Source organism: Oncorhynchus mykiss, chromosome 8, assembly GCF_013265735.2.
Source record: "Oncorhynchus mykiss isolate Arlee chromosome 8, USDA_OmykA_1.1, whole genome shotgun sequence".
Taxonomy (NCBI): Eukaryota; Metazoa; Chordata; class Actinopteri; order Salmoniformes; family Salmonidae; genus Oncorhynchus; species Oncorhynchus mykiss.
In genome coordinates, this window is record NC_048572.1 from 3,612,410 (window position 1) to 3,631,094 (window position 18,685).

The window sequence follows — 18,685 nt, forward strand, 5'->3', positions numbered from 1 at the left end:
AGAACTTAAATGAGTGTTAAATTCAAGTAAAACCAAGCTTGTGCTGTTTTCTAGGGCACGAAATGTTGACCCCGAGGACCTGTATATGTGGAGCCCAAATTGAGCTGGTTTCTCAATATAAAGTACCTGGGTGTCTGGACTGATGACAAGTTGTCCTTCCTAACGCATATGGAAAATCTGACTAAGAAGCTAGGATTTTTTATATTGAAATAAATAGTGCCTTTTGGTGATATTGTTAACATGCATGCGGAAACCTTTGTTTTAAGCTCTTTGGACGCAGTCTTCCATTCAGCAATACGTTTTATCACAGGGGACAATTTTACAACTCAACATTGAGGTCTGTGTAAAAATGTGGGCTGGACCTCTCTGTCTATAAGAAGGCAGGATAGTGGGCTCGTTTCCCGGAACCACACATATGTAAACAAGCTTTGGATAAAAGCGTCTGGTATTTGGCATGAATTAATGTCTCCCTCTTGGTTCTTTGCTACTTGATAACATTGTGTTACTGTCTAAGAAGTCTGAGAATATTTTTCAGATTCTGTAAATGCCTGTTTTTGTTCGCCTTTGCACATCACACCATGTCCACATCAGAATGTGTCTGATGTGATGCTTTAACATACTGCGCTTTGGAGCACTATCAAGATGGAGGGACACAACCTCTCTCTCTCGCGCTCCTCTCTCTCCTCTCTCCTCTCTTTCTCTCTCTTTCCTCTCTCTCCTCTATCTCTCTCCTCTCTCCTCTCTTTCTCTTTCCTCTCTCTCCTCTATCTCTCTCCTCTCTCCTCTCTCCTCTCTTTCCTCTCTCTCCTCTATCTCTCTCCTCTCTCCTCTCTTTCTCTCTCTTTCCTCTCTCTCCTCTCTATCTCTCCATCTCTCTCCTCTCTCCTCTCTCTCCCTCCTCTCTCTTTCTCCTCTCTCTCCTCACTCTCTCTCTCTCCTCTCTCTCTTCTCTCTATATCTCGCTCTCCTCTCTCTCTCCCTCTCTCTCTCTGTCTCTCTCTCTCTCCTCTCTCTCTCTCTATCTCCCTCTCTTTCTCTCTCTCCTCTCTCTCTCCTCTCTCTCTCTCCTCTCTCTCTCTCCTCTCTCTTTCTCCTCTCTCTCCTCACTCTCTCTCTCTCTCCTCTCTCTCTTCTCTCTATATCTCACTCTCCTTTCTCTCTCTCTCTCCTCTCTCTCTCTCCTCTCTCTCGCTCTCCTCTCTACATCTCCCTCTCTATCTCTCTCTCTCTCTCTTCCTTCCCTCTATACATCTGTCAGCATCTATCTATGTTAACCCACCTCTACAATCGGAGCTTCTCAAATGGGAAAATGAGGTAGACCTGACCCCGCGACCCCATGATGTCACTCAATATCTCTCCACCCCCCCCCCCCCCCCCCCCCCCCCCCCCCCCCACCCCCACCCCCCCAACACAGATACCTTAACAGTCTTTTCCCATGTGTGTCACCAGGCATTGGCTCCACTAGGCAGACCTGTATCTAACCCTGACCCCAGCAGGGTGTGTCATCTTAAAGTCATCTTAAAGACTGGTGGGAATGGATGACATTGCGTGAAGTTCCAAATTGCACCCTATTCCCTACCTAGTGCACTACTTTAGATATGGACCCATAACCACCTTATTCCCTATATAGTGCACTACTTTAGACATGGACCCATAACCACCCTATTCCCTATATAGTGCAGTACTATTGACCAGAGCTCATAGGGAATAGAGTGCAATTTGGGAAGTAAGTCTCCTCACTCTTGGAGTGATAGCTGGACCCCTGTCCCGCTGACATTCTACCGTATCTGTCATTGGTTGGAATTGATTTTCTTTCTTATATTGTGTGTCATCGGTCACCTTGGTGGCAGAACAGAACAGAACAGGGAGGCCAGTATTGATTGTACCTGGAGATAAGAAAGAAGGAGGGAGGGAGGGAGGGACTAGAGATAGGAGGGAGGGAGGGAGGGACTGGAGATAGGGAGGGAGGGAGGGAGGGAGGGAGGGAGGGAGGGAGGGAGGGAGGGAGGGAGGGAGGGAGGGAGGGAGGGAGGGAGGGAGGGAGGGAGGGAGGGAGGGAGGGAGGGAGGGATTTCCCAATTTCACCTTCATTTTCTCCTTTCATTTTTCTCCTCTCATGTCACCAACCTCGCGTGTGGCTCAGGATAACTTTATTAAAGGTTTGCCTGCCTTATCAATTTCCTAAAAGCGTCCTAAATGCAACACATACTGCTAATATCAATGAATATCCAATTACTATATGAATGCAATAACTAATTGGATTCTGCTAAAAGTAATTGGATTCCATAGTAATTTTGATGTTTTCAATTACGTTATCTGTCAATGCTTGCTGATACTTTTTGCCATATCATGCAGCTACTGTATGTAGTCAGTCAGTCAGTAACCATCATGCCATGGGTTTTTTCAACCATCATGCCATGGTTTTTTTTAACCATCATGCCATGGTTTTTTTTTAACCATCATGCCATGGGTTTTTTTAACCATCATGCCATGGGTTTTTTCAACCATCATGCCATGGTTTTTTTTAACCATCATGCCATGGTTTTTTTTTAACCATCATGCCATGGGTTTTTTTAACCATCATGCCATGGTTTTTTTTTAACCATCATGCCATGGGTTTTTTTTAACCATCATGCCATGGGTTTTTTTAACCATCATGCCATGGGTTTTTTCAACCATCATGCCATGGTTTTTTTTAACCATCATGCCATGGTTTTTTTTTAACCATCATGCCATGGGTTTTTTTAACCATCATGCCATGGGTTTTTTCAACCATCATGCCATGTTTTTTTTTAACCATCATGCCATGGGTTTTTTCAACCATCATGCCATGGTTTTTTTTTAACCATCATGCCATGGGTTTTTTTAACCATCATGCCATGGGTTTTTTCAACCATCATGCCATGTTTTTTTTTAACCATCATGCCATGGGTTTTTTTAACCATCATGCCATGTTTTTTTTTAACCATCATGCCATGGATTTTTTTAACCATCATGCCATGTTTTTTTTAACCATCATGCCATGTTTTTTTTTTAACCATCATGCCATGGATTTTTTTAACCATCATGCCATGTTTTTTTTTAACCATCATGCCATGGTTTTTTTTTAACCATCATGCCATGGGTTTTTTTTAACCATCATGCCATGGTTTTTTTTTAACCATCATGCCATGGGTTTTTTTTAACCATCATGCCATGGGTTTTTTTTAACCATCATGCCATGTTTTTTTTTTAACCATCACGCCATGGGTTTTTTTTAACCATCATGCCATGGGTTTTTTTTAACCATCATGCCATGGGTTTTTTTTAACCATCATGCCATGGGTTTTTTTTAACCATCATGCCATGGGTTTTTTTTAACCATCATGCCATGGTTTTTTTTAACCATCATGCCATGGGTTTTTTTTAACCATCATGCCATGGGTTTTTTTAACCATCATGCCATGGGGTTGTTTGATGACAGATGTATTTATTTTAAATCTCTCACTTGATGGTTTCATTTCAGAGACACGCATAATCATGTTTTGTTGCAAAACGCTATATATCCGCCTCACTCTCAGAGAAATAAGTAGTAATGTAATGTAATAACTACGTTTTCTTTTTTTTAAAATATAAATAACTGATCAAATGATACGTTTAGCAGATGCTCGTATGTAGAGCGACTTACAGTTAGTGCTTTCATCTTAAAGATAGCTAGGTGACCACATATCACAGCCAAATACACAGAACACAAACATTCAATTCCAGCTGAACAATGGATATATAACGTTCCGCAACAAATCCCTTGTAATACATATCTAAAATCTAGAACCTGTAATATTTTATAAACACATGAAGGTACCCTTGAAGAATTATTTCTGATGAAAAAAACACGTGAAAATTAGTGGATATAGCATTTTGGATTACAACTCTCCAGCTAACTGGCTGTCGGGTTGGATGGGGAGTGTTGCTGCACAGCTTTTTTTTAGGTCTCTCTCGATGTTTGATCGGGTTCAAGTCCGGGCTCTGGCTAGGCTACTCAAGGACATTCAGAGACTTGTCCCGAAGCCACTCCTGCGATGTCTCTGCTGTGTGCTTAGGGTCGTTGTCCTGTTGGAATGTGAACCTTCGCTCCAGTCTGAGGTCCTGAGCGTTCTAGAGCAGGTTTTCATCAATGGTCTCTCTGTACTTTATCTCCGTTCATCTTTCCCTCGATCCTGACTAGTCTCCCAGTCCCTGGTGCCTGAAAACAACCCCGCAGTATGATGCGGTCACCAACGTGCTTTACCGTAGGGATTGTGCCAGGTTTCATCAGACCAGAAAATCTTAGACCAGTCACAGGGGGTGTGACTGACAAACGGTCAGTCACACCCCCTGGCACCTATACAAACAGTCAGTCACACCCCCTGGCACCTATACAAACAGTCAGTCACACCCCCTGGCACCTGTACAAACAGTCAGTCACACCCCCTGGCACCTATACAAATGGTCAGTCACACCCCCTGGCACCTATACAAATGGTCAGTCACACCCCCTGGTACCGATACAAACGGTCAGTCACACCCCCTGGTACCGATACAAACGGTCAGTCACACTCCCTGGCACCAATACAAACCGTCAGTCACACCCCCCGGCACCAATACAAACAGTCAGTCACACCCCCTGGTACCGATACAAACAGTCAGTCACACCCCCTGGTACCGATACAAACGGTCAGTCACACCCCCTGGCACCTATACAAACAGTCAGTCACACCCCTTGGCACCTATACAAACAGTCAGTCACACCCCCTGGCACCTATACAAACAGTCAGTCACACCCCCTGGCACCTATACAAATGGTCAGTCACACCCCCTGGCACCTATACAAACGGTCAGTCACACCCAATGGTACCGATACAAACGGTCAGTCACACTCCCTGGCACCAATACAAACCGTCAGTCACACCCCCCGGCACCAATACAAACAGTCAGTCACACCCCTTGGTACCGATACAAACAGTCAGTCACACCCCCTGGTACCGATACAAACGGTCAGTCACACCCCCTGGCACCTATACAAACGGTCAGTCACACCCCCTGGCACCTATACAAACAGTCAGTCACACCCCCTGGCACCTATACAAACAGTCAGTCACACCCCCTGGCACCTATACAAATGGTCAGTCACACCCCCTGGCACCTATACAAACGGTCAGTCACACCCCCTGGCACCTATACAAACAGTCAGTCACACCCCCTGGCACCTATACAAACGGTCAGTCATACCCCCTGGCACCTATACAAACGGTCAGTCACACCCCCTGGTACCGATACAAACGGTCAGTCACACCCCCTGGTACCGATACAAACGGTCAGTCACACCCCCTGGTACCGATACAAACGGTCAGTCACACCCCCTGGCACCTATACAAACGGTCAGTCACACCCCCTGGCACCTATACAAACAGTCAGTCACACCCCCTGGAACCTATACAAACAGTCAGTCACACCCCCTGGCACCTATACAAACAGTCAGTCGCACCCCCTGGTACCGATACAAACGGTCAGTCACACCCCCTGGTACCGATACAAACGGTCAGTCACACCCCCTGGTACCGATACAAACGGTCAGTCACACCCCCTGGTACCGATACAAACGGTCAGTCACACCCCCTGGTACCGATACAAACGGTCAGTCACACCCCCTGGTACCAATACAAACAAACAATTTCTTTACTTCTCTATCCTCACCCCTTTATATGCTATTGTTCCTCTCTCCTCAGACCGCCTCTCTGACGGTCGCACCACCTTGAAACTAACTCTTTTAGAGACTTACGTAATGTACTTTTCCCCCTAACAAGCTCTTGTTCCTCTCTCCTCAGACCGTCCCCCTGCTCCTGTCAACGTGTCTGTGATGCACCTGAGGGCCGACTCAGCCACTGTCTACTGGGAGATACCTGAGGGTGAAGTCATCATCGGCTTCTCCGTCTCACAGCAGGTGACTACTATGTAGTTATTATTAATAGTTATTAATTATCATAATATTAATTATTATTATTATCTAGCCTAATGGTCTTGTTGACAAAATATACAAATGTAATGGGTGGATGAGATCTTGGTAAAGGTTTAGTTTGCTAAGTGAACTCCACTGTTAAGATGTTTATTTACTAAATGTCATTGCTGTAGAGGTTCTGTTTACATCAGTATTTTATGTGCTAAATGTCCGATGTGTTTTAAGGTGAATAGAGACGTATATATACACTGCATGTTTACTACTGTAATACTTTATGCATTCAGAAAGTATTCAAACCCCTTGACTTTTTAAACATTTTGTTATGTTACAGCCTTTTTCCAACTTTTTTTGTTGTTGTATCAATCTACACACAATACCCCCAAATAATGACAAAGCAAAAAAAATACATTTTTTTTCTGAAATGTTTGCAAATTCATTACAACTCAAAATTTCAAGAAGCACTCGCACATCTGAGCCATCTTTTTTGGCAGGTGCGTGGTAACAGTTGAACAAGATGTGGGAAAAAGTAGTAGTAGTAGTAGTAGTAGTAGTAGTAGTAGTAGTAGTAGTAGTAGTAGTAGTAGTATAGTAGTAGTAGTAGTAGTGGTGGTAGTAGTATAGTAGTAGTAGTATAGAAGTAGTAGTATAGGGGTAGTAGTGTAGTAGTAGTAGTAGTAGTGGTGGTAGTAGTATAGTAGTATTAGTATAGTGGTAGTAGTAGTAGTAGTAGTGGTAGTAGTAGTAGTAGTAGTAGTAGCAGTATAGTAGTAGTAGTAGTAGTAGTAGTAGTGTAGTAGTATTAGTGTAGTAGTATTAGTATAGTAGTAGTAGTAGTAGTAGTAGTAGTAGTAGTAGTAGTAGTAGTAGTAGTAGTATAGTTTTAGTAGTGCATACTGTAGTTACACAGCCTCCTTCTTGTTTAAATGTAATAGACCCATGAATGATGTACAGTGAACTCAGTCTGATATTATATCAACACTAGTGACACAGTTTGAAACATTGGATACATATGCATTTGGTTACAACTTTGTCTCTTCATGTGCAAAACTCATACTATCAGGTATCAAGGTAAGACCCAAGTGCAGACTGTGTTGAAGTTACAATGTTTTATTGTAACAACAGGGGAAGGCAAACGACAGGTCAAGGCAGGCAGGGTTCAATAATGCAGAGTAGAGGTCAAGGTTCAGGACGGCAGGCAGGCTCAGGGTCAGGACAGGCAGAGGTTGATAATCCAGAGTAGAGGTCAAGGTACAGGACGTCAGGCAGTTAGACAGGGAGGACTGTGGGGAGTTAGACAGAGAGGACTGTGGGGAGATAGACAGGGATAACACGGAGGATTGTGGGGAGTTTGATAGGGATGACTGTGGGGAGTTAGATAAGGAGAACACTGAGGACTGTGGGGAGTTAGATAAGGAGAACATGGAGGACTGTGGGGAGTTAGGCAGGGAGAACATGGAGGACTGTGGGGAGTTAGATAGGGAGAACATGGAGGACTGTGGGGAGTTAGACAGGGAGAATATGGAGGACTGTGGGGAGTTAGTTAGTTTCCATCTCAACTCAAACCTTTCTACCCTATATCTCTGTGTTATATCTCAGAGGCAGGAGGGCCACACCCAGCGCTTCATCAGAGAGGTGAACACCACCAGCAGAAGCTGTGTTCTGTGGGATCTGGACCAGGAGACAGACTATATTATCCAGGTCCAGTCTATTGGTCTGTACGGAGAGAGTCAGGCCAGCAAGAGGGTTCACTTCAGAACCCTCAAGAAGTCTGACCGCTTCCCATCCAACAGCTCCAACCAAGGTAACCCTGACCACTGACCCCTAACACTAACCCTCACTCTTCAACAGCTCCAACCAAGGTAACCCTGACCCCTATCACTAACCTTCCAACCAAGATAACCCTGACCCCCAACACTAACCCTCCTACCAAGGTAACCCTGACCCCCAACATTAACCCTCCAACCAAGGTAACCCTGACCCCCAAAACTAACCCTCCAACCAAGGTAACCCTGACCCCTGACCCTTTACACTAACCCTCACTCTTTAACAGCTCCAACCAAGGAAACCCTGACCCCCAACACTATCCCTCCTACCAAGGTAACCCTGACCCCCAACATTAACCCTCCAACCAAGGTAACCCTGACCCCCAACATTAACCCTCCAACCAAGGTAACCCTGACCCCTGACCCCTTACACTAACCCTCACTCTTTAACAGCTCCAACCAAGGAAACCCTGACCCCTATCAGTAACCTTCCAACCAAGGTAACCCTGACCCCCAACACTAACCCTCCAACCAAGGTAACCCTGACCCCTGACCCCTAACACTATCCCTCCTACCAAGGTAACCCTGACCCCCAACATTAACCTTCCAACCAAGGTAACCCTGAACCCTTACCCCTTACACTAACCCTCACTCTTTAACAGCTCCAACCAAGGAAACCCTGACCCCCAACACTAACCCTCCATCCAAGGTAATCCTGACCCCTGGTCCCTAACACTAACCCTCCAACCAAGGTAACCCTGACCCCCAACACTAACCCTCCATTCAAGGTAATCCTGACCCCTGACCCCCAACACTAACCCTCCTACCAAGGTAACCCTGACCCCCAACACTAACCCTCCAACCAAGGTAACCCTGACCCCTAACACTAACACTCCAACCAAGGTAATCGTGACCCCTGACCCCCAACACTAACCTTTCAACCAAGGTAACCCTGACCCCTAACACTATCCCTCCAACCAAGGTAATCCTGACCCTTGACCCCCAACACTAACCTTTCAACCAAGGTAACCCTGAACCCTAACACTAACCCTCCAACCAAGGTACCCCTGACCCCCAACACTAACCCTCCAACCAAGGTAATCCTGACCCCTGACCCTGACCCCTATCACTAACCCTCCAACCAAGGTAACCCTGACCCCTATCATTAACCCTCCAACCAAGGTAACCATGACCCCTGATCCCTAACACTAACCCTCCAACCAAGGTAATCCTGACCGCTGACCCCTAACACTAACCCTCCAACCAAGGTAACCCTGACCCCCAACGCTAACCCTCCAACCAAGGTAACCCTGACCGCTATAACTAACCCTCCAACCAAGGTAATCCTGACCCCTAACACTAACCCTCCGACCAAGGTAACCCTGACCCCTGACCCCTAACACTAACCCTCCAACCAAGGTAATCCTGACTCCTATCACTAATCCTCCAACCAAGGTAATCCTGACCCCTGGCACTAACCCTCCAACCAAGGTAATCCTGACCCCTGACACTAACCCTCCAACCAAGGTAATCCTGACTCCTATCACTAATCCTCCAACCAAGGTAATCCTGACCCCTGGCACTAACCCTCCAACCAAGGTAATCCTGACCCCTGACCCCTAACACTAACCCTCCAACCAAGGTAATCCTGACCCCTAGCACTAACCCTCCAACCAAGGTAATCCTGACCCCTGACCCCTAACACTAACCCTCCAACCAAGGTAATCCTGACCCCTAGCACTAACCCTCCAACCAAGGTAATCCTGACCCCTAGCACTAACCCTCCAACCAAGGTGACCCCTGACCCCTAACACTAACCCTCACTCTTCAACAGCTCCAACCAAGGTAACCCTGACCTCTGACCCCTGTCATGACGTTGGCCTCTTTGGGTATAGCGAGCCCCCTTCCCCTCTCCCTGCCTCCCCCTTGCCTCCTTCAACTAGGCTGCTGTGGTCAGAGAGACGTCATAAATTCCTGAGGATCTCCTCATGGACACACAGTATAGGCAGAGTAGATTTTCATAGAGGGCAAAGGAAATCCTTCCACCTCACAGAACATGAGGTACGAACAAATTTAATGTTCAGGAGAAAGTATAAAAGATCGGTGAAGAATCCAGCTACGAATTGGTCCGTTTGTCACAACTTGGGGAAGCTCATGGGAGACGGTGTGGCCATATTACCATAACGCTGTTTATATAATAGCCTCAGATATGAGGTTTACATCTAATTGTTGTATAAGATGAATGAGTGAGTATGATACTGTTTACACAATTTTACAATGTGATTTTGGACTGTTTAATGAAGGAAAACTCAAACAGGGGATTGGAGTTAACTCAATCAGAGGACCGCCCCTGAACCCGGTTAGGGTCAGGCGTCCTGGGACAGCCCTTTTCTGCCTTCCGAATAAACCCCCCACTAGGGTTTTCGATCAGCAGACCGAGCTTACCTCAATTACGAGATGGCTAAATGTTGCAGATCATGTTTTTCTCCATTATGAGAAGACAAAGGTTGTAGACCATTGCTGAATCTTTTAACCATACCACGTGGTTAAACTCTTAGACTATCGATACCGACAGAATAAGAACAAGTCTTTGATATTAATTACTAGTCTGCAGCTAGGAATTCGGTATCATTGAACACGAAGAACGACAACCGCCGAAACTTTCATTCTATAACGAAACGAATGAATGTCACTCTGAACTATCCACTATAACCCCGACAGAGAGAGAGAGGGAGAGGGACGGACAATTCTACAAAAGAAACACACTTTTCACCAGCGATCAAGACAACACACTGAGCGCAAATATGTATATTGATTGCAATTGTTCCCGAATGAGTGAGCGTTCATGTGCAAAGGATTAGCATTTCAATTGTTATAATTATCACTCTTCTTAGTCGACCCCCACTTCCCCTTTTGTCTATGCCGGTTTAATCCACTAGGGCACATTCCCCTATCATTTCATGTAACCACATTTACCTTGTTTGTTTGTTTGTTTATGCATTTCTGTGAATTACTTAGTTAGTAATAAATAAATGATTTAAGACAATTGATGTATGGATGACCCATAGTGAAGACTGGGTTCGTGCAGATAACCAACAATTTACGACGTTTGGAATGAGACTAACGTGAGGTAAAGTAAATCATTCATTAATTCGAAGACTAATTGATCAGATAAAATATCTGAAAAGTTATTTTAGGAAATGATAACTTTGTAATCTGGATATTTTTCCTTGGTGCCCCGACTTCCTAGTTAATTACAGTTACATGATTAATCAGTATGATCGCGTAATACTAATTACAGAGAATCGTTGATAAAAAAGTCTTCAGTTAATGATAGTAAAGACACGACACCCCACAACACTAACCCTCCAACCGAGGTACAGTCACACTAACCCTCCAACCAAGGAAACTCTGACGCCTGTGTCCTGACCCTTAACATTCCAACCAAGGTACAGTCACACTAACCCTCCAACCAAGGTACAGTCACACTAACCCTCCAACCAAGGTACAGTCACACTAACCCTCCAACCAAGGTACAGTCACACTAACCCTCCAACCAAGGTACAGTCACACTAACCCTCCAACCAAGGTACAGTCACACTAACCCTCCAACCAAGGTACAGTCACACTAACCCTCCAAACAAGGTACAGTCACACTAACCCTCCAACCAAGGTACAGTCACACTAACCCTCCAACCAAGGTACAGTCACACTAACCCTCCAACCAAGGTACAGTCACACTAACCCTCCAACCAAGGTACAGTAACACTAACCCTCCAACCAAGGAAACTCTGACGCCTGTGTCCTGACCCTTAACATTCCAACCAAGGTACAGTCACACTAACCCTCCAACCAAGGTACAGTCACACTAACCCTCCAACCAAGGTACAGTCACACTAACCCTCCAACCAAGGTACAGTAACACTAACCCTCCAACCAAGGAAACTCTGACGCCTGTGTCCTGACCCTTAACATTCCAACCAAGGTACAGTCACACTAACCCTCCAACCAAGGTACAGTCACACTAACCCTCCAACCAAGGTACAGTAACACTAACCCTCCAACCAAGGAAACTCTGACGCCTGTGTCCTGACCCTTAACATTCCAACCAAGGTACAGTCACACTAACCTTGGACTTCAGTTTCATCATACAGAATATGGGCCATGGAATTGGCACTTTCGATTGAATGATCGATTCAGTGTCTGTAGTGAGGTTCTAATGAGGTTCTTAATCATATAATATAAATCAAATCAAATCAACAGCAATATCATTGTAAATTACAGTTATTTACCAGTGCACCTTTAACATCATTGTAAATTACAGTTAATTACCAGTGCACCTTTAACATCATTGTAAATTACAGTTATTTACCAGTGCACCTTTAACATCATTGTAATTTACAGTTAATTACCAGTGCACCTTTAACATCATTGTAATTTACAGTTAATTACCAGTGCACCTTTAACATCATTGTAAATTACAGTTAATTACCAGTGCACCTTTAACATCATTGTAATTTACAGTTAATTACCAGTGCACCTTTAACATCATTGTAATTTACAGTTAATTACCAGTGCACCTTTAACATCATTGTAAATTACAGTTATTTACCAGTGCACCTTTAACATCATTGTAATTTACAGTTAATTACCAGTGCACCTTTAACATCATTGTAAATTACAGTTATTTACCAGTGCCTTTTTAACATCATTGTAAATTACAGTTAATTACCAGTGCACCTTTAACATCATTGTAATTTACAGTTATTTACCAGTGCATCGTTAACATCATTGTAAATTACAGTTAATTACCAGTGTGTAGGACACACAGTTATTGACACATTATTAACAGAGCAGAAGTGTTTTACCTGAGACCAATCACGTTCTATCCCACATACAAATCATTAAAGACCAGACGGAAAATATTTACACAGAAGCAACCTAATATCACACAGTCAACTCTAGTCATTTAGTAAGTTCACCATTCTGAACGCCCACACAACTCAGGTAGCTTTCTGCCTTCAGACGTACAGAAGACAGGAAGCCCCACGTATTGAAGAGGACGACCCTGCTATTCTTCCTGCACTCTTCTCTGTCTCTCTCTCTCTCTCTGTCTCTCTGTCTCTCTGTCTCTCTGTCTCTCTCTCTCTCTGTCTCTCTGCATCTCTCTGTTTCTCTGTCTCGAGTGGGGCTTGATTGACCTTGGCTGGCACAATTTAAATAAAAAAACTGCAAACTAAACCCATCTGGCACTCCAGGCAGGCTAGAGCAAAGGCTTAAAGTATTTGATGAGCCGGTGAGGCTGGTTAAGTGCCTGTAGCCTTCAGGACTGCTCTCCCAGCCGCTCCCAGGGCCTCCACTGTCTCTATCCCTCTCTCTACCATAGTTCTCCCAGCATTATTGACAGAGTCCAAGTCTCTCTCTTTCTTCCCATCTCCCTTTCTCTATCCTGATCTTTTTGTCACTACCCCTCTCTCTCTTTCTCTCCCCCTCTCAAATCAAATCAAATGTATTTGTCACATACACATGGTTAGCAGATGTTAATGCAAGTGTAGCGAAATGCTTGTGCTTCGAGTTGATGATGTGTACGGCGAGGAACTTAAAACTTTCCACCTTCTCCACTACTATCCCGTCGATGTGGATAGGGGGCTGCTCCCTCTGCCATTTCCTGAAGTCCACGATCATCTCTTTTGTTTTGTTGATGTTGAGTGTGACACCACACTCCGAGGGCCCTCACCTCCTCCCTGTAGGCCGTCTCGTCGTTGTTGGTAATCAAGCCTACAACTGTAGTGTCCACCGCAAACTTGATGATTGAGTTGGAGGCGTGCATGGCCACGCAGTCGTGGGTGAACAGGGAGTACAGGAGATGGCTGAGAACGCACCCTTGTGGGGCCCCAGTGTTGAGGATCAGATGTTGTTACCTACCCTCACGACCTGGGGGCGGCCCGTCAGGAAGTCCAGTACCCAGTTGCACAGGGCGTGGTCGAGACCCAGGGTCTCGAGCTTAATGACGAGTTTGGAGGGTACATGGCGTTAAATGCTGAGCTGTAGTCGATGAACAGCATTCTTACATAGGTATTCCTCTTGTCCAGACGGGTTAGTGCAGTGTGCAGAGTGATTGCGTTTACGTTGTCTGTGGACCTATTGGGGCAGTAAGCAAATTGGAGTGGGTCTAGGGTGTCAGTGGAGGTGATATGGACCTTAGCTTTCTTCGGAATAGGAACAATGGTGGCCATCTTGAAGCATGTGGGCACAGCAGACTGGGATAAGGATTGATTGAACATGTCCGTAAACACACCAGCCAGCTGGTCTGTGCATGCTCTGAGGACGCGGCTGGGGATGCCGTCTGGGCCGGCAGCCTTGCGAGGGTTAACACATTTAAATGTTTTACTCATGTCGGTTGCAGTGAAGGACAGCCCGCAGGTTTTGGCAGCGGGCCGTGTCAGTGGCACTGTATTGTCCTCAAAGCGAGCAAAGAAGTTGTTTAGTCTGTCTGGGAGCAAGACATCCTGGTCCGCAACAGGGCTGGTTTTCCTTTTGTAATCCGTGATAGACTGTAGATCCTGCCACATACCCCTAGTGTCTGAGCCGTGGAATTGTGACTCTACTTTGTCTCTCTACTGACCCTTAGCTTGTTTGATTGCCTTGCGGAGGGAATAGCTACACTGTTTGTATTCGGTCATATTTGCGGTCACCATGCCCTAATTAAAAGCAGTGGTTCACGCTTTCAGTTTTGCACAAATGCTGCTACCAATCCGGTTTCTGGTTGGGGAATGTTTTAATAGACGCTGTGAGTACAACATCACCGATGCACTTGCTAATAAACTCGCTCAACGAATCAGCGTATTCATCAATGTTATTGTCCGGTGCTATGCGGAACATATCCCAGTCCACGTGATCGAAGCAATCTTGAAGCGTGGAATCCGATTGGTCGGACGAGCATTGAACAGACCTGAGCTTGGGCGCTTCCTGTTTTAGTTTCTGTCTATAGGCTGGGAGCAACAAAATGGAGTCGTGGTCAGATTTTCCGAAAGGAGGGCAGGGGAGGGCTTTATATGCGCTGTGGAAGTTAGAGTAACAATGATCCATGGTTTTGCCAGCCCGGGTCGCACATTTGATATGCTGATAAAAATTCGGGAGCCTTGTTTCCAGATTAGCCTTGTTAAAATCCCCAGCTACAATAAATGCAGCCTCAGGATATGTGGTTTCCAGTTAGAGTCCAATGAAGTTCTTTCAGGGCCGTCGATGTGTCTGCTTGGGGGGGATATACATGACTGTGGTTATGTACGAAGATAATTATCTTGGTAGATAATGCGGTCTGCATTTGATTGTAAGAAATTCTAGGTCAGGTGAACAAAAGGACTTGAGTTCCTGTATGTTGTTATGATCACACCACGACTCGTTAATCATAAGGCATACCCCCCCCCGCCCCTCTTCTTACAAGAGAGATGCTTGTTTCTGTCGGCGTGATGCGTGAAGAAACCAGCTGGCTTTACCGACTCAGATAACGTATATCCCGAGTGAGCCATGTTTCCATGAAACAAAGAACGTTACAATCTCTGATGTCTCTCTGGAAGGCAACCCTTGCTTGGATTTCGTCTACCTTGTTGTCAAGAGACTGGACGTTGGCTAGAGGTATAGTATACTAGGGAGCATACGATGTGTGGGCGATGTGCCCGTCTACGGAGCCTGACCAGAAGACCGCTCCGTCTGCCCCTTCTGCGACGCCATTGTTTTGGTTCGCCGGCTGGGATCCGATCCATTGTCCTGGGTGGTGGACCAAACAGAGGATCCGCTTCGGGAAAGTCGTATTCCTGGTCATAATGTTGGTGAGTTGACGTTGCTCTTATTTCCAATAGTTCCTCCCGACTGTATGTAATAAAACCTAATAATTCCTGGGGTAACAAAGTAAGAATTGCACAGTCTCTCTCTCTCTCTCTCTCTCTCTCTCTCTCTCTCTCTCTCTCTCTCTCTCTCTCTCTCTCTCTCTCTCTCTCTCTCTGTCTCTCTCTCTCTCTCTCTCTCTCTCTCTCTCTCTCTCTCTCTCTCTCTCTCTCTACACATTGCTGCAGGCTGCTGTGAAATTAAGCAACTCTATCTCACTCCGGGTAATCAGGATTCTGACACACACTCTAAAACACTTCAAATCGGGTCCTGGGCTACGCCGATGGCTGCGTCTGAAATCGGTGGGGCCGTGACCAATCGACTGAGGCTTTAATAGCTGTCTGTACTCCCAGTCAGCACAGATGGACTGAATGTGAAGGAGATGATGGTGTGGTTTAAGTTGTGATGATGTGGTTAAAGTATTGATGGTGTAGTTTAAGTAGTGATGGTGTGGTTTAAGTAATGATGGTGTGGTAGTCTATCAGGTTCTGTACCGTGAATCATCAATGTGGCTAGCAGGATCAACTATAGATAGGCTAGCATAATCAACAAGAGAAATGCTAGCATAATCAACAAGAGAAAGGCTAGCATAATCAACAAGTGAAAGGCTAGCATAATCAATAAGAGAAAAGCTAGCAGGATCGACAATAGATATGTTAGCATGATCAACAAGAGAAAGGCTAGCAGGATCAACAATAGATAGGCTAGCATAATCAACAAGAGAAAGGCTAGCATAATCAACAAGAGAAAGGCTAGCATAATCAACAAGTGAAAGGCTAGCATAATCAACAAGAGAAAGGCTAGCATGATTGACAATATGTAGACTAGTATAATCAGCATGATCAACAAGAGAAAGGCTAGCAGGAGCAACAATAGATAAGCTAGCAGAATCAACAATAGATAAGCTAGCATAATCAACAAGAGAAAGGCTAGCATGATCGACAATAGATAGGCTAGCAGGATCAACAGAGTGAAAGAGCTGAATGAGACTCATCTATTAATTTCTCAATGTCTAGGTCAAGCTCTTTCACCATTTCACTTGCAGACAGATGTGCTGGGTGTCCAAGATTACATCTCAACCAAACTTGATAATGCTTTACCTCTCAACCACACATGATAATGATTTACCTCTAAACCACACATCATAATGCTTTACCTCTCAACCACACACATGATAATGCTTTACCTCTCAACCACACGTGATAATGCTTTACCTCTCAACCACACCCATGATAATGCTTTACCTCTCAACCACACATGAAAATGTTTTACCTCTCAACGACACACATGTGATAATGCTTTACCTCTCGACCACACACGATAATGCTTTACCTCACAACCACACATGATAATGCTTTACCTCTCAACCACACATGATAATGCTTTACCCCTCAGCAACACATGATCATGCGTTACCTCTCAACCACACATGATAATGCTTTACCTCTCAACCGTGCATGATAATGCTTTACCTCTCAACCGTACATGATAATGCTTAACCTTTCAATGACACGCATGCTAATGATTTACCTCTCAACCACACATGATAATGCTTTACCTCTCAACCATACATGATAATGCTTTACCTCTCAATCGTACATGATAATGCTTTACATTTCAATGACACACATGATAATGCTTTACCTCTCAACCACACACATGATAATACTTTACCTCTCAACCACACACATGATACTGCTTTACCTCTCAATGACACACATGATAATGCTTTACCTCTCAACCACACATGATAATGCTTTACCTCTCGACAACACACACAATCATGCTTTACCCCTCAACCACACACTAGATAATGCTTTACCTCTCAATGACACACGTGATAATGCTTTACCTCTCAACCACACTTGATAATGCTTTACCTCTCAACAACACACACGATCATGCTTTACGCGTCAACCAATCACATGATAATGCTTTACCTCTCAGCGACACATGTGATAATGCTTTACCTTTCAACGACACACATGATAATGTTTTACCTCTCAACCACACACACAATAATGCTTTACCTCTCAACCGCACACGATAATGCTTTACCTCTCAACCACACACGATAATGCTTTACCTCTCAACCACACATGATAATTGTTTACCTCTCAACCACACACGATAATGCTTTACCTCTCAACCACACATGATAATGCTTTACCTCTCAACCACACATGATAATGCTTTACCTTTCAACCACACATGATAATGCTTTACCTCTCAACAACACACACGATCATGCTTTACGCCTCAACCACACACATGATAATGCTTTACCTCTCAACCACACACACAATAATGCTTTACCTCTCAACCGCACACGATAATGCTTTACCTCTCAACCACGCACGATAATGCTTTAACTCTCAACCACACATGATAATGCTTTACCTCTCAACCACACATGATAATGCTTTACCTCTCAACCACACATGTTAATGCTTTACCTCTCAACCACACATGATAATGTTTTACCTCTCAACCACACATGATAATGATTTACCTCTCAACCACACATGATAATGATTTACCTCTCAACCACACATGATAATGCTTTACCTCTCAACCACACACGATAATGCTTTACCTCTCAACCACACACAATAATGCTTTACCTCTCAACCACACATGATAGTACTTTACCTCTCAACCACACACGACAATGCTTTACCTCTCAACCACACACGATAATGCTTTACCTCTCAACCACACACGATAATGCCTTTCCTCTCAGCGACACATATGATAATGCTTTACCTTTCAATGACACACATGATAATGCTTTACCTCTCAACCACACATGATAATGATTTACCTCTCAACCACGCATGATAATGCTTTACCTCTCAACCACACATGATAATGTTTTACCTCTCAACCACACACACAATAATGCTTTACTTCTCAACCGCACACGATAATGCTTTACGTTTCAACCGCACACGATAATGCTTTACCTCTCAACCACACACGATAATGCTTTACCTCTCAACCACACATGATAATGCTTTACCTTTCAACGACACACATGATAATGTTTTACCTCTCAACCACAC

The 18,685-nt window shown here is 44.6% G+C and overlaps 1 protein-coding gene across 1 annotated transcript in view; it reads left to right on the plus strand.

Annotated features, from left to right (window-relative positions):
• LOC118965482 (fibronectin type III domain-containing protein 4-like) overlaps window positions 1-18,685 on the plus strand; it is a 73,326-nt gene that overhangs the window by 17,359 nt on the left and 37,282 nt on the right. Inside the window, exons 2-3 of the mRNA XM_036984576.1 lie at window positions 5,843-5,958; window positions 7,570-7,774. Of these exons, the coding sequence (XP_036840471.1) occupies window positions 5,843-5,958; window positions 7,570-7,774 (321 nt within the window). The remainder of the gene's footprint in view (window positions 1-5,842; window positions 5,959-7,569; window positions 7,775-18,685) is intronic.